This window comes from Esox lucius, chromosome 24, assembly GCF_011004845.1.
Source record: "Esox lucius isolate fEsoLuc1 chromosome 24, fEsoLuc1.pri, whole genome shotgun sequence".
Lineage (NCBI taxonomy): Eukaryota > Metazoa > Chordata > Actinopteri > Esociformes > Esocidae > Esox > Esox lucius.
Window position 1 is genome coordinate 16,263,820 of NC_047592.1, and position 16,493 is coordinate 16,280,312.

At 46.2% G+C, this 16,493-nt stretch overlaps 2 protein-coding genes across 2 annotated transcripts; one reads left to right on the top strand and one right to left on the bottom strand.

Annotated features, from left to right (window-relative positions):
• Nucleotides 1-449: 449 nt before the first annotated feature.
• slc7a7 (solute carrier family 7 member 7) lies at nt 450-10,178 on the top strand. The gene is made up of 10 exons (XM_029117557.2): nt 450-765; nt 2,441-3,104; nt 6,346-6,471; nt 6,713-6,857; nt 7,554-7,677; nt 7,851-7,954; nt 8,211-8,307; nt 8,446-8,595; nt 8,916-9,099; nt 9,331-10,178. Exons 2-10 carry the CDS (start codon nt 2,597-2,599, stop codon nt 9,405-9,407), a joined length of 1,515 nt encoding a protein of 504 aa, XP_028973390.2. The 5' UTR covers nt 450-765; nt 2,441-2,596; the 3' UTR covers nt 9,408-10,178.
• A 146-nt stretch (nt 10,179-10,324) lies between these two features.
• On the bottom strand, nt 10,325-16,402 carry oxa1l (OXA1L mitochondrial inner membrane protein). The gene is made up of 10 exons (XM_010900705.4): nt 16,270-16,402; nt 15,619-15,750; nt 14,444-14,723; nt 14,165-14,308; nt 13,751-13,836; nt 13,463-13,627; nt 13,103-13,207; nt 11,949-12,111; nt 10,715-10,795; nt 10,325-10,600 (listed from the first exon to the last, which is right to left on the bottom strand). The coding sequence occupies exons 1-10, from the start codon at nt 16,375-16,377 to the stop codon at nt 10,449-10,451; spliced, it is 1,416 nt and encodes a 471-aa protein (XP_010899007.2). The 5' UTR covers nt 16,378-16,402; the 3' UTR covers nt 10,325-10,448.
• Between the last annotated feature and the right edge of the window lie 91 nt (nt 16,403-16,493).

Sequence of the window (16,493 nt, forward strand, 5' to 3'; positions counted from 1 at the left end):
ACTAAACGCAATCATCACCACCTGGTTAGCATAAAACTATAACGACAGTATTATGTTGACATTAACTGCCATAGCATAAAAATTCAAGCAGCCCACTTATAGTCTCGTAAACATAAAGGAAATCCGTTTGACAACGAAACATATTCTCGGAACACAGTTACAACATTTATCGTTAACGTTTATTTTAAAATCAGTCCCTGACATTATTGGGCATCCCCCTCCGTCTCTTTCCGTGTCTTGGTATAGTAGTGGGGGCAGAAAACAGAGGTCCATCAGTCTGAGACTAAACGCAATCAAGCTAAAAGGTAATCACGCCCGTTAATGCATTAATCAATGGAGAACAATGAATCTGACAGCGAACCCTTTTGTCAGAGCATAGTGACATTAACAGTGGCATTATAAAAGTCAGTCCCTCCTCTTCCTCCTCCTCTCCCCAGGGTCCCCTTGGCACTAGAGCTGCTGGACCAGAAAACAGAAGTTCATCAGCTGATCGTCTGTGCACCTTCAGACTCTGACGGGAAAGTGAGCCGGATCGGTGACGCCAAGTGAGAGAGTAGAGGGCAGCGTGTGACGGTTGCTACTGGAGAGCGCGCGTCGAGCGCAACGATATTTTGACCACGGTCTTACAATAGAGAGTAAAACAATGAGGATGCAGAATTTACATGAAACGTCTATTAAAAAAAACAAACGCTAACCATTGTTTTAGAGAACAATAGCAAGAGGACACGAAGGGGAAGCAAGCCAAGTTCACCGCATCTGGAGACGGTAAGACCCCAGCATTTCCTGGCATGTAACACAACCTACACCAATGCACGTTGAAAAACAACCCGTTTTAATACAGACTGTTATATGGCTGTGAGCTGTTCGTTTTGCTCTATTCAACACGTGTTGTTCATTCAGGTGCTAGGTCATTACAGTTTAACTTCTGATGGCATTCCTGAGTGGTCATCAATAAAATGTGCAGTGTCAACTGGGCAACATAGCCGGCTCTGCCGTGAAAAAGCTCTGAGTTGACCAAATGACTCCTGCTTACTTTACAGTTACTGACTACTTTACTTCTATCGAGAGAGATGGTTTTTAGGGACAGAATGGTTGAAATCAAAGAGAGTGAAAAACAGGGGGGAGGGACAGAGGACTAGGGGGAGAGAGCATGGGATAGGTCGATTTCAGGTAAGATACGGTAACCTTGAGTGGTATGTGATTGTCACTGTGAGGATCCAACTTATCAGGGCCTGATTGGACCTTGCACCTCACTTCCAGTAGCCTCTCACTGAACGTCTCCCGCCCGTCACCTTTTTAATCACGTGCAGCGACTAAGCAATCTACTGTCCTCCACAATCACGCTTTCTTTAGAGCTGGACTAACGTGCCATTTTATCTGTCGGCGTGAGTTCTCTGTCTCTCCTCTTCTCCTCCAAATCCTGCTCGTGTTGTTGTGCTGCTTCTCTGTTTTCATCCTGCCTCTCTGCCGGATGTCATTGGTTTGTGAGATCGGAAAAGTTTTTCACTTTCAGTGTCCGGGTTTCCGTTCTCTGTCTCATTGCCTACTTGACTTGTTGACATGCTCTGATTCAGTGCTATGATTGATTTTCTCCAGATCTGGGCAGATCTATAGACTAAATCTCTTACACTTTCTCGCTCCATCCCTGCCTCCTTTCCTCCCTCCCTCACTCTCTTTCAATCATTTCCCTCCCCTAACCTCCCTAGGACCTCCAAACAGCTTCTTTAGTACCAGACACAGTCGTTACTATGTTTCTGGGCCTCTGTCCCCTCTCTCATAGAGAGCAGTGTGTGTTTGTGTTGTTTGTGTCTACACGCGTGAGTGTGTGTGTTAAGCTGTAGCTAGCTCAGGACCCCTGTGTGCCCTGTGTCCTAACTCATGTCCTAACCAACTCAGTAGTTCAGGTATATGAAGGCACACTACCCAGGCATGACTGGATTCATTAAAAAACGTGCCTGTGCGGCCTAAAAGCAAGGATACTTAGTGACAGTTCAGGTCAGAACGCTGCCGGTTGTTAACATGGCTTCGTGAGTGTGTGTCTGTCTTTGTCCAACTACAGAATCTTTACATTAAATGACAGAGGCAAAGGGGTCGCTCAGGGCGGGTCGGTACTCAGCGTTACAGCGTTGTCAGGTTGACCTGGCTCTCTCTCCCACTCTGTCAATACACTCCAGCTTAAAAGGCCATTTACCCAAACCCCTAATGGCTCCCAAAATGCCATCTGTGAATCTCAATCCAATAATTAACGTGTACCTCTGTGCACGTCTTCGTGTGTTTATGTGTCCACGTCTTTTTGCCCGTCTTCTGGTCTGCCTGTTAACACGCATTTGGGATGTCATGAGTTAGTTATTAGACAACCACGGAGTTTAGGCTGCCCAAATAGTTCCCATGGTAACAACATGACGGTCTCTGATAAGACTTATGTATCTTTCCCCTGCAGATCTCACCAAAGGTACGCTCGCAGCTGGAAAACATCTACCTCACCAATCAGAACCTATTCTCCCCACGAACTGACTGATTGACAGACACCCGGTCCAATCGCTGCTCACTCCCTCGCATCCCCAGTCACCAACCTTCACACCACACGCCTACTGCCATGGCGTCCTACAGCCCCGCCTCCACGCAGGAGCCGTCCACCAACGGCAAGTCGCCCTCGATCCGTTCGGGAGGCTCGGGGGGGGGCGACAGTGACTCCATGAAGCTGAAGAAGGAGATCTCGCTGCTGAACGGCGTGTGTCTCATCGTGGGCAACATGATCGGCTCGGGCATCTTCGTCTCGCCCAAGGGGGTGCTAATCTACAGCGCCTCCTACGGGCTGTCGCTGGTAGTGTGGACCATCGGCGGAGTCTTCTCCGTGTTCGGGGCCCTGTGTTACGCCGAGCTGGGGACTACCATCACCAAGTCCGGTGCCAGCTACGCCTACATCCTGGAGGCGTTCGGCGGGTTCTTGGCTTTCATCAGACTGTGGACCTCCCTGTTGATCATCGAGCCTACCGGTCAGGCCGTCATAGCCATCACCTTCTCCAACTACATGGTGCAGCCGGTCTTCCCCACCTGTATAGCGCCTTACCTGGCCAATCGGATGCTGGCCGCGGCTTGTATATGTGAGTATTGTGTACGGGGTGGGGTGATTTTAGTGTGGTTCTGTACCAAACTGACAAACCAGCCCGACCCAAATGATGCGGAATAAAAAGGGGCTTCTCGAAATGTACAGTATTCCCATAACCAGTGCTAGTATGAACAGAACAATTAGTTTAATCTCAATATGTGTTATTATCATCACTATCATCTGTTATAATATAACAAATGTACTGGCTGATGTGAATTCGGGGGGGGGTGGGTTGTCTCGTGTGGGTATGCGGCTCACTTCTTTGGGAAAGGAGGAACAGAAACGAGATGAGTCATAGCATACCCAAGTCAGACGCTCGATAAACATAGTGAACACTAGAAAGGTTGAAAGGGGAAGAGAGGCCAAGACAGCGAACTGCTTCCTGTCACAAAATAAGGGAGAACATAATTTACTCAACTTTGGAATAACTTACTCAACTTGAAAAAAAAGAAAAACTGCTTAGCCATGCTAATGACGATAGAATACAATGACATTCTATAAGTGTATATTACTCAGGATAGGAATCAGGAATATTTTTGTCGAATCAGGAATATTTTTGTCAAATCAGGGATCTTTTTCTGACAGTTTAGGATCTCACTACTCACATCTGTGTGTGTTTCAGTTATCTGCACTCATAGTCATTGGTTAGTACAATATGAGACAGATACAACACGGAATGTTGAGCTAAAAAAAGCAATGAGACAGAACTCTGGGTCATCTAAATGGAGACCTGGATGAATAAAAAATAATAAAGATCACTTATTAATCTAATTACAACCCCTATGCATCCACACCCACCAACACACATTCTTTTGCGCACACAGTAACTCACACACACACACAAAGACACAAACTCACACACAGCTCTCACGCGCACACTTAGATAAGCATCGCTTTGAGGAACTCCGATCTGCTGATAGCTTGCTCTGTGAAAAGGTAAAAGTCCTTTTCTACCCGAAGACTCTGACCCCGGGAAAATGGCTAACGATGGCTCCGTCAGCACAACACAGGAGTATAACCCCAGGTCTGGGATCAAATGACCTCGCGTTCACGCCTAAGCATAACCACGCAGCCGACGGGAGAATACCTTAACAGCGGCGTTTAGAGGCGTCTTCAGCGGGCTCGACAACGCGAAGGGTTGAGGACCGGGAAACCCCATCCAAGTGGAAACACACTACAACCACAGATCTAGGATCAGATTACCCTGCGGCCAACTGTCAGGCCGATAGACCCACGCCTGATCCGGAGTCAGCGGTCTGGGGTCCTCCCTTCACCACAGGATGGTGCCCGCTTCACGGCAGCCGTCAATCTCACCCCTGTTTTGACACAGTCCTTGGCCTGACCTCACATCTGGTCCAGATCGAAACGAGCTGAGAGGACCAACCTGATCTCGACCGTCCCACCCTTCTTGACTTTCACTGTCAATACCACCACGCCTCGGTGGTTCAGTGGGCTGAACTGGCCTCTGAAGGCCTCATCGCTCACCGTCTGTCTGGGCCTGTCACGGTTGTAGGGGGGCGGGACACAAACACAGAGGCATATTAAGAAACGGCTCTTTAATTAAAAGACGGACTTACATTCAATGCTTCGCCCCTCAGGAGCATAAACGCGAACAGTGACATTAAACGATGACAGACGAGAAACCCTAGAACTGAAACACAGAATATAGAACTGCAACGACCGGCACAGCACAGGCATCACACTACGCCGAAGTGGACCTCTGCTGATCTTGTCCATGCTTTCACATCTGGGTCCTTTGGCGTGAGCCGGGTCATGGAGGAGGAAGAGAGGCCTGGTGCTGTGTTCAATCTTATACATGCCAGTACAGTATATTTTTGGTCAGCATTTTGCGCCCTGCTGTGATTGGCCTGAGCTCTGTCCAGGTGACCACCCCGGGAGCAATTCTTCATGTTCAGGAAACGCCACCTTTAATTTTGACCCACATATCTAGCCGTAGATATGTGGGTCAACTTCAGTTTATTTTAAACCATAGACATCCACTTGCTTTGTTTTTGAACTAAACTGTTAATTATTTAGGCTAACACTATTTGCTAAATTACTTTATGGCTACTTAGCACTGATGCATGAACATATTTCCAAGGAGCATCATGATTCTATCATACTTGTGAAAAATGAACATTAAAGAGTGGGATTCTTTGGATATATAGTCATTCCCAGTGAGTGGGAGGACTGTGATGGTTCAGTCTGAACCACCATGATTCATCTCCACTCAGGTTTATGAACTTGAAGGAACACTGATAAGGAGGGAGAGATAAGACAAGATGGAAAACATGTTTTCTCAAGACTACACAGTCAGTCAGTCAGTGTGTCAGTCAGTCATTAGTTAAGTCAGTCAGTGTGTCAGTCAGTCATTAGTTAAGTCAGTCAGTGTGTCAGTCAGTCATTAGTTAAGTCAGTCAGTGTGTCAGTCAGTCACTAGTTAAGTCAGTCAGTGTGTCAGTCAGTCATTAGTTAAGTCAGTCAGTGTGTCAGTCAGTCATTAGTTAAGTCAGTCAGTGTGTCAGTCAGTCATTAGTTAAGTCAGTCAGTGTGTCAGTCAGTCATTAGTTAAGTCAGTCAGTGTGTCAGTCAGTCATTAGTTAAGTCAGTCAGGGAGCGTTACAGTCACTCATTTACTCTGTCAATCAGTGAGCTTGGTCATTCAGTCAGTGAGCTTTATCATTCAGTCAGTGAGCTTTATCATTCAGTCAGTGAGCTTTATCATTCAGTCAGTCATTCATCTAGTCAGTCAGGTAGCTTTACAGTGACTCATTCTCAGTCAATCATTTTGCCAGTGAGTGAGCTTGGGTGTGAGTCATTCCTTCAGTCAGTCAGGGAGTCAGTCAGGTTGTCAGTGGTCTTTTTCTCGTTCTTCCTCTGCGCTGGTCTTTTTCTATGTGCTGCTCTCAGCTCTTTCCTTGTGTGGAAAACATCGGACTAGACTGCTGCAGTCAGCAACCTTACTTCCTCAAGCTACGTTATGCAGACGCTGAAACTAACACACACACACACACACACACACTGAAAGTAAAACACACACACGTCAGCGTAGCGACAATGACCCGAGTCCAGACAGGCCCATCCACATGATGAATCCTGGGGACCCTATTGTATAAACAAAGTGGAACCCTACAAATAATACCATTGTACCACCAGAGCCCCATCCAGCTTAGACACGTGATGCAGTGTGTGTGTGTGCGTGTGTATTAATAAAATGTTGTACTCACCCCTTCCAGGTTTGCTGACCTTCGTGAACTGTGCCTACGTGAAGTGGGGGACGCGGGTCCAGGATTTCTTCACCTACGCCAAGGTCGTGGCCCTCATCGCTGTTATCATCACCGGCCTGGTCAAGCTAGGCCAAGGTACCGACGTGGCCTCGCAGTCACACGCCATACCAATAGCCTACATCACACATACGCGTCTCCACTGTATTGTATACTGACAGACTAGCAAATCGTGTTCACTGAAACAGTCCCTCGCGTCAAATGGTTCGGCACACATGACATATTTCTGTGTAATACTGGCGTGCATTCTTCAGCACCGGGTAAGGTGTGTCCTGGTGTGTGCATGTCTTGTGACGGAGAGGCATTCGGTTTTCCTCAGGTTACACCCATAACTTTGAGGGCTTGTTCGAGGGGTCGTCCACGGACCCGGGGAACATGGCCCTGGCTCTGTACTCCGCTCTGTTCTCCTACTCCGGCTGGGACACGCTCAACTTCGTCACGGAGGAGATCAAGAACCCAGAGAGGTGAGGGGGGGGGGGGGGGGGGGGCGGAGAGGGAGCGCCTGGGGGGAGGGGTCCAGGGTGTTGGCGGCCAGAGTACCACGCCGTGGTGTCTCGCAATGAGTTGTGACCGAGGAAAAGACGAGTGTGTTGTAAACGGAGGATTCGAGATGGGAAGGGATGAGAGGGCAGAAGCGGGGAACACTTGAGAGAGGATGAGAGTTTAATAAGGAAGTAAGGAATATTTGGGGTGGCGTTGAATAAGCGGAGAGGGTGGAGTACTGCGGACAGATGCGGGGGAGGACAGGAGGCATGTGGCGGGATTCCCTGCGACTGACGGCCAATCAGACGTGTCAGGCAGGGGATGGCGACGGGAGGCTCCTCTCCCACTGAGCGCTTATTTACCCGGGTCCCTATTCACACTCTTAAACACTGCCCACGTGGAGCAAGACGGACCTGTGGTTCGCAAGCTCATTCCAGGAGTTCTCAGGCAGATTATGTGACACGCCGTCTCCTTCTACATCTCTTCCTCCTCCTCCCGCCCCCTAGTCCTCTAACCCCACCTTTACCCTAAGGGGTCAGCTCTCGGCCCTCGTTCACTGATAGAGAACCCTGGGTCTATATCTGAGCCACTTCATTTTCTTCTTTCTTGTTGTTTTATTATTTCTCTTACTCTAATACTCTCTGTCTCCCCCTGGTGTCTGTTTGTGTGAACTACAGGAACCTGCCCCTGGCCATCGCCATCTCCATGCCCATTGTTACAATCATCTATATCCTTACCAATGTAGCGTACTACACTGTCCTGCCCATCCCGGCCATCCTGGACAGTGACGCCGTGGCTGTGGTGGGTTTTCTCAGCTATATACTGTGCAGAACACACAGCCTTCAGACTAACAGACTAAGAAGCGCATCGTTTACATACATTTTTGTGTGCGCGTCATACGGCAGAATAATCCTTGAATGTAAGCGGGAGCGTTTGTGCTGGTCTGACATGAGGTCTGTATTCACCCCCCTTAGACGTTTGCAGACCAGGTGTTTGGGGTGATGAACTGGACCATCCCTTTGGCCGTGGCTCTATCCTGCTTCGGAGGACTGAACGCTTCCATCCTGGCTGCCTCCAGGTGGGTTAGAACAGTATTTGTCTGGTGCCTCGCATTCATTCACCATCGCACCTGTTATCCATGCCCAATGTCCTCAATAGTCTTTTAAGGATGAACACCAGACCCTCTAATCACGCCAAGTGTTTTCCTGATTGGGAGACCTCAGGATTCCGGGACATGGGACTGAGATTCTAGAAGACATGGATCCGATTCTAGAACACAGTCGAGCCAGCGCTCCGGGGGGTTGTGTGTGACTTGTGCGTGTGTGTTCCCGCAGGCTGTTCTTCGTGGGCTCCAGGGAGGGTCATCTCCCAGACTACCTGTGCATGATTCACGTCACCCGTTACACACCCATCCCTGCACTGCTCTTCAACGTCAGTCACCCCGCAAAACCTCTGTGTGTGTGTGTGTGTGTGTGTGTGTGTCTCTCTCTTTTCTAATTACGTTATCCATAATAACTGGTGGTCTGTAGGTACAGTGCTGTGACACTGGGCTGTTGCTTTATGTCATAGGGAGCCATGGCGTTGGTCTACCTGTGTGTTGAGGACATCTTTAAACTGATCAACTACTATAGCTTCAGCTACTGGTTCTTTGTGGGCCTCTCTATCCTGGGGCAGCTGTACCTGCGTTGGAAACAGCCAGACAGAGTCAGACCCCTCAAGGTATCAAAAACCTCTGAACCTACATCTGTAACACCAAAGTAATGATCAATAATACCATAAATACTCCCAACAGAACTCACGGTGCTGAATGTTGAATCTGTTTCACATTAATAAAACACCTGGTTTCATATTTTTACATACACTCTTTTACAAAATTATTTACAAGAGCAACTAGGGTCAAATGCATTGGCTCTGGGATTCAAACCAGCAGCCTTTTGGTAACTGGCCCAACATTCTTACCCCTAATCCACCTTACAACCTGCTATGTTAATGTTATGACTCTTGCCACCACTGACCCGCTCTCCTTTTCCATCCACCAGCTCAGCCTGTTCTTCCCAATCGTCTTCTGTTTCTGCACATTGTTCCTGGTTGTGGTTCCCATCTACAGTGACACCATCAACTCTCTGATTGGCATTGGCATTGCCCTATCAGGAGTCCCTGTTTACTTCCTGTGCATCTACACTCCCGCCACCAAAAGGCCCATCTGGCTCCGCAGGTTCTTTGGTAAGATGTTGCCTTTATGGTTGCAAATGTCTGGTTTTCCTGAAATCGTAGGACATTTTCCAAATAGGATTTCTGGAAAAACTGGGAACTATATTGGTAGACATTTACAATACCTATATTCTTTATTCTTTGATCAAAATGTCTTGCACTATTCATACTATCTTTAGTGTAGGAACATGACGGGCACGTTTCTGAACCTATCTCCCTTTCTCTCTCTGCCTCTTTCTCCAGCCAACTTTGGTCTGTTGATTCAAAAGGTGTGCTTTTCTGTTGTGACTGAGTTGGATGTCATAGAGAAGTTGGAGTGAAGAGAAGAAACAACATAATAAAGACTCCCCAAATAAAGACTCAAAGAACCTCAACCAGACCACCTCCGGGCCAGAATCTCCCACAGGACTGCCAATCAGAGGGCAGACATCCATTGGCTCAAATTTTTGGCCAGCCAATCATCGCCATGATGTGTCGCTGTGTTCATGTTCATTGGACAATGGGGTCGTTCTATGGCCTGGATAACATTCCAGTTGCCTCTGACATCACAAAGGATGTTCCACATTCAGGAAGAATCAATACTGAATCATTCCTGAGTCTTTCAATGTTTTTACTCAAACACTGATATTTACATGTGTAAATGTAGGAGTAAGTTAGTGACCTACATAGCAACTGGCCCCCCCTAAATTAAAATAATGATGAAACAAGTGATTGAGATACTGAAGACATTGAGGAACGTAATATAATTACTGGGATGACTTGCTGCTGCATGTGGGTGTTCATCATTGATACAGAGCAGTGCTGAAACACATTGTCTTTGGCACCACCGATAGGGAAGACTATTAAAACAATAGAATTTAGAGTAGTAGAATACGTACAGGTATCTCTACTTAGAATTCTTCTGTTGACAAGTAAATGTTCATTTGTACCTGTCCTTTGTAAATGTCTTATCCTACATGCTTTTAAGATCTTTGTGAAGCAAAGGCTTGTATTTTTAATCAACACATTTGGAATAATCTTTACTCTTTCAATCAACTTTATTTAAACAAAGGAAAGGGAGTGTGTAGGGTCATGTTGATAAAAGGTGAATAGTTAAGACTGTATTTATAATAAATTAAATATGGAGATGTTGAAAGAGATTTCCCTGTAATGCCTACTTAAGACAATCACCAGCTGTGAGACTTGGAATAGTTCTCGTCAACAATACAACACACATTCCACAATGCACACAATGACATGAAGTCAATGGGAGTTCTCTTTATTTCGAATAATACATTTATGAAGACAAAACCTCTGCCCTCCACACACCAACCTCTCTCAATAAATATGTACACATGACTGATTGGGCCGTTCAAAACTCTTCAACCAATCGTTTCCTCCCATGGTCTCTTCTTGCCAGCGGTTGCCGGGGCACCTGGCTTTGCTTTGTCTGACTTGCTGGCTGTTGACGCTGCCGTGATGGATGGTGCCGACTGTTGCAGGGGGTTGTGGGTGAAGGTCTGCCTTAACGGACCTGGTTGGACAGGAAATAAGGGCGGAGATACAACATGAATCCACGAGTCTTCACGGATAGAAACAAAAGCACATCTTTCAGTTGGGTGGTGATGGAAAGGCAGTGGAGTCTCACCTTTTGAAGCAATGTCCAGGTGGTTCTTGATCCTCCTCTCCCTCTCCTCCAGCTGCTGAGCCAGTTGAGCGTTCTTCCAGCCTAGCAGGGACAGGTTCACGTTTTAAAAGACGGAAAACAATGTGAGAGAGCGTGACAGAGACAGACAGTGATAGACCGACCGAGCCAGAGGAAGACTGTCAAAAAATAAGACCCCCGAAAAAGAAGTGTATTTTAACAAGGTGGTTCCACCACGGCACTGTGGAAAACAAGTGGCCAGTGCAGAAACACCGTCATTAGTGAGTTTGCCAAACTGGTTTGGACTATTACGGAAAAGATGAACCTCTCTTTTAACCAAATCTAATGTAAAACTAGCATATTTACAGTGCAAGACATGTAACCCAGTCGAACTGAGAGACTGGAGTCTGATTTGGTTTCGAGTTCCATTGACAGATGGTGGGTTCTTGTCCGGGCCGCTGTGTTCTAACAAAGCCAGGGGGGTCAAGCACAGGGCGGCGCACAATTGGCACAGCAGTGTCCCGGGCTGGACGGGTGGATAGTGGGATGGGGGGGCCTTATGACGCCGGCCCAACGGCAGTCTTTCCCACCCACTAGAGAAGGTGCTTTTCACAGGATAGCACAGATCAGAGAATAAAGCCGGTCAACTTAAGTGGGAAAAAGTTGTTGATATTACTATTTGGAATTATTACATATAATAAAATTATTATTATTAACCCAGTTATAGGTGAAGTACTGAACATGTCTCACTGCTTCGTGCACAAAACATGTATGCCTACATTAAACGGTTTTTGAAAACCAGGTATGGTAAAAAGCTTGTTTCTGACTGAAAGGGGCAGTGTTGAGACAGGCTTGAATATGCAAATCCACTCAACAGCCAATTTAATTTAATAAGTTCCATTGATAAAATATACGCCGGCACTGAATGCCATAAAGACTAACAGAAGCCATTTCTAAGTTAACTGGATTGGCTCTATTGTGTTTTTTTTGGCAGGGCACTGAGAGGCTCAAATAGCGTTAGCCACGGCCTGAACAGTAACTTAGCGTGGGCACAGCCTCAGAGTTCACCGCCCAAGTAGCGCAGAATTCTCACCACTTCCAAGTTGCTACACGCGAGACAGGCAACGTGAGCCCCAACCTCACGCCCCGGTGACTCCACAACATGGACCCCCCCCCCCCAAACTAACGCCCCGGTGACTCCACAACATGGACCCCCCCCCCCCAAACTAACGCCCACCCTTCTTGACGGTCTCGATGAAGCCTTCGTTCTGGGGCAGGGCGCTGGACGGGTGCGATATCCTCTCCGGGATCCTCAGCTTCTTCCTGACCAGCGGGTGTTTCAGCAGGCCCACCTGGGCCAGGGAGAAGCAGTTGGACGTCATCCAGTAAGTAAACACCGCCTGGGGGAGGGACGGAGCGGAGGGTTAGACGGGGGGGGGGAGATGTCAAACGGCCTCTTAAAGCCCTTGCGACATCAGCAGTCATTGTGCCAAGTCAGAAAGAAACACCAAAAACCCTGCTCATCTTTCTCACCACTAACCTGGTATTAGGGCAATCTCATACACAATATCGACTGAGCAAGACATGTAATAAAATGAGACTGCCACAGGAGGGCACTATAAACAGGGTAACAAAGAGTTAAATTGTATAAACTTAACATTGCAATATGTACAAACTTAACATTGTAAAATAAGATTTCCATAATATTTTGCAGTAATATTAAAATCATTGTGTTTCACCACATTTATAACCAATAAAATATATTGCATGAATACAAAAGCACTTTTTAAAATGCAGACTTTCTATTGGACACTTTAAGCCGGACAGGTATCTGTTATTGGATGGAAAAGCTGCACCCTCCCTCTTTTCCATCAGTGTCACTGACATGTCAACTCAAACAGAAATGTTGTTCAATCCTTTAATCCAAACTGCTCGCACTAGTCAACAAGTGCCTGTGTTTCAAGGTACTAAAACACAACATTGTTTGAACATTGTTCTATTAGGATGCCTAACAAGCTACAGGTCCTACCTCTCCTTTCAACTCATTAGTTTTCACAAGCCTGCTAACTCAAGTCAATCATTCCAAGACAAACAAGGAGCAATTAAGATCATTTACTACAAAACAAACCTGTCTTCCCTTTCACCAGTTGATTATTTCTTTAAGAAACATTAGACTCAGGAGTCCAAATTCTACAAATATATATTTATTTTTATGTTTATAATTGTTTTTATTTCAGCTTTTGTTCCCGATGGACCAAAAGTGAAAGTACAATGGCCTGGGTGAGAATAGTTCTGACATTGACCTAGCTTCAACATGTAGGCAACATTCTACACGTAGCTCCTTTAAGAGAAGGAGAGAACAGAGAAATGAACCGAAAGAGAGGGACTAACCGTGGGGAAGTTGATAGTCAGGGGCAGGATGACGAAGGGCATGATTCTGAACACGGTCTTCATGGCCTTCAGGTTAGGGTTGTCCACACCAGACTCCGCCCCCAACTGAGGACAAGACCAGGAAACACACAACAGGACAGGGTTATTTAGACTCTACACTGAGACAACTGTCCTTACGATGGAAACAAAATATGTTCATATTCTCGCTTTATTTTGTAGAAATATTCTCGCTTTATTTGATTAATCAGCATAAAAACAGCTGATCACCCAGAGCCAATTAAACTCGTTCCCAGACCCTCCAGGCCAAAGTGAACGCCGGACACAGTTTTTCAGAGCTGACAAGGCCCCATTGTCATTCACCTCCAGGATGGCAAACATGGTGGCGGTCACAGCGATGGGGAGGATGTAGAAGGGGTCCGCTGCTGTGAGGTCCAGGAACCACAAGCACCCGCCCGTCTGCATACTGGGGACAGGGAGGTAGGACATCTTCCTGAGAGCGATGAAGAACGAGATGAAGACCGGAGTCTAGAATGGTGGAAAGACAGACAGGGTTAGGTTTACTCCAGAAACCACTTGTTCAATACTCAGTATGGGGTATAATGAGTTTACATTACTTATTCCAGTCATTCAATTAAAGATGAAACACACCTGAACCAGAGGTACCAAGAAACCTCGGAGAGGGTTGACGTCATTCTTCTTCTGGAACATCGTGAGGTCGGAGTAAGCCTTGGCAACTGGAAGAAAAAACATACGAGACTGAAAACAGGCGTATGACCTCACATTCGAAGCATCTGAACAGTGACACCTCATCATTGCGAAGTAAAAGGAGTTAAAGTTAGTAGATAAATAAAGGCCTGATCTGGACTAACTCTTCTCCCTAGTCTAGTGATGGGAAATGAAGAAGGGGAGAAGCCATGACACTAATTTCCAAATGGGACCTGCCAGGTCAAAAGGGGGCAGTGCATCTTGCGCGAGTAGAAGACGATAAGTAGAAGAAGAAAAGATGCCCTTGGGAGCGGAACGAGTAGGGGGAACAGAGACGAGGTAGAGACGGATACTAACAATCAAACTTGTTGCCGCTCTGCTTGGCCTCGTTCATCTTGTTGGTGAGCTTGGTCATCTCCGGCATGACGTTGTTGAGCTTGGCCGCCTCCCTCTGACCCTTCACTATGACCGGGAACACCATGATGCGGGCCAGTATGGTGCCTGCGGAGTAAACACACAGTTACCGGTGGGCATAAACACAACTCACTCCGGATGGGGGACTGAAGTGGGATCATTGGAATGAGCTCGGCCAGGCAGTTCAGAAAGTTCTGGTGACGGGGTGGGGGGGGGGCTCACCGGCAACAATGGCTCCCCACCACGGCATCCCCATGTCCACATGCATGAACTCCAGCATGTTCTGGACCAGGCCCACGGGCGTGGCGCTCCCCAGGCCCAGCTCCGATAGGCTCAGCTCTACTCCCGACCCCTGCAGAAGGTCCGCCGCGGTTGGTGCTGCCTCTAACACCTGCTCTCCGATTGGCTGTGTGATTACGGAGGCCGGGTCAACCAAGACTGGGCTGGGGATGGGGGGGGTTTCCAGCACTGGTGACGCGGTGGGGACGATGTCATCCGGTATCTGGAAATATAAACATCTAGACTTAGTTAAATGGAAGTTATCTTAATATCCAGCTCAAAAATCAGCTGAAAAGATATCAAACCACAACACCAGATGAAAGGCCCTATAAAATCAGTGAAACTTTGTGTGATTCTGTTTCAAGTTTTCCAACAATATTATTTTTGTCATGTTTGTCCAGGTCTCTGTTTATCCCAGCATTTGCATGTTCTTAGTTCACAACAATATTCAAAATAATCGTGATACCATTCCACCAGGTAAGCAGTGTCTACTGAGTTTCTTTTTTGAACACATTTTTGGGCATTTCTATAGTTTATTGATAGAGAAACTCTGGAAATATCAAAAAGACAGCTTTTGTTGAAAGAGCTGTGGGCCCGATTTGAACCAACGCCTCAGCAATGCATGTGACCTGGAGGCAGTGGTTTAGGTGGCTAGACAGCATATAGTTTGTAGTTAACTCTTTATCTTGTTATTAGCATAATCACTATGCATACACTCGTTGCCATTTGAAAAGGATTCATGAAATACTTTATTGTATATTTTTGATATAAGTTATTTAGCAGATGCTCTTATCCGCAGTGACACAGCAGCGAGTTCATACAGTCATCCTTTCCTTTCCTCTTGCAGGTCAGTGATGAATTCTATTTAGGTGTTACAAAAAACTTGGCCAAATAACTTGAAATACATTTAGTCGATTCCCTACTAAGTTCAGTACAAATGTAATATAAATAAATTGCGTTTTATTCTGTGGACGTGATTCCTTTCGCATTCTTTTCAACAGATTTTATGGCGCCCTAAAGAGGGAAATAAATAAAAGTTTTGAAAACTGATAATCTTTACTATAAACTACTTTGTAGTAGTTTAGTAGAGTAGTCACTATAGATTGACACGGACTCACCTGTGAGCTGTTGTGTCTGACTGACACAGCGCTGACCAATAAGTACCTTCCATTGTGACGAGTGAGAACGGCTCTAGTCGACGGACCTCTGCCGTCTACTATTGAGTGAAGATGGGATCTCTGTTGAAACCTCTATTTAGAACGGGGACACGATAACATGAATGAAAACTTGGTAGTTACTTAAAGACTTGCAAAATCATCAGTTGAAGATACACTAGTCTTTTAATCAGAATAGGTTGACTTTGACAATGCAGCGGTCACTGAAGCATAGTCAATAGAATTTAGTACTGTAAAAAGCAATATTTAAATGATCAGACTGCTAGCTATCACTAGGTAGTACTACAGCAAATATTTTACTGACTGCAGAGTTCAAATTGTATATTCAGACTGGTGGCTCGATCAATACGAGTAAAATATCAAAATGATTCTGGCGTGTGGCATACAGTTGGCTATCAAGATCTTTGATATAAATACACAGGGCTGATTCACTTGCTACATGAGTTAGAATTAGCCAGCTAGAACATTGAACATTGTCAAAGTCACAGACACTGTACATGCACCACGCCGGGCGAGCTGGTAGAATCGCTTTTAACTACCTGCTACCAGACAAACACCTTAATTCTATAGCACAGAGACACAAACAAGTCAAACCTGGTTCCATATGTTTTTACTTGAATGGTTGCCCGGATTTGGTTTAGCCTGTCTTAAAAAACATCCCATTAGACAACCCGGAGTCACCCCTCTCCTGATCGCAGCCATATTGAGAACGATAACTAGAAGAAAAAAAATCTGGTACGGAAAGCATAAATGGACAAATCAAATCAGGATTAGCCAAAAACGCGTTTTAACAAAACAGTTGAAAATGATCTCAGTAT

What these genes read in the sequence shown, in the direction of transcription:
- slc7a7 (XM_029117557.2), top strand. Translation starts at nt 2,597, where the DNA reads ATGGCGTCCTACAGCCCCGCCTCCACGCAGGAGCCGTCCACCAACGGC. An exon ending in GAGATCAAGAACCCAGAGAG is followed by an intron (nt 6,858 to 7,553) that starts GTGAGGGGGGGG and finishes TGTGAACTACAG; the next exon opens with GAACCTGCCCCTGGCCATCG. An exon ending in CTGGCTCCGCAGGTTCTTTG is followed by an intron (nt 9,100 to 9,330) that starts GTAAGATGTTGC and finishes CTCTTTCTCCAG; the next exon opens with CCAACTTTGGTCTGTTGATT.
- oxa1l (XM_010900705.4), bottom strand. Translation starts at nt 16,377, where the DNA reads ATGGCTGCGATCAGGAGAGGGGTGACTCCGGGTTGTCTAATGGGATGT. An exon ending in GTGGGGAGCCATTGTTGCCG is followed by an intron (nt 14,309 to 14,443) that starts GTGAGCCCCCCC and finishes TTTACTCCGCAG; the next exon opens with GCACCATACTGGCCCGCATC. An exon ending in TGACTATCAACTTCCCCACG is followed by an intron (nt 12,112 to 13,102) that starts GTTAGTCCCTCT and finishes TCCCTCCCCCAG; the next exon opens with GCGGTGTTTACTTACTGGAT.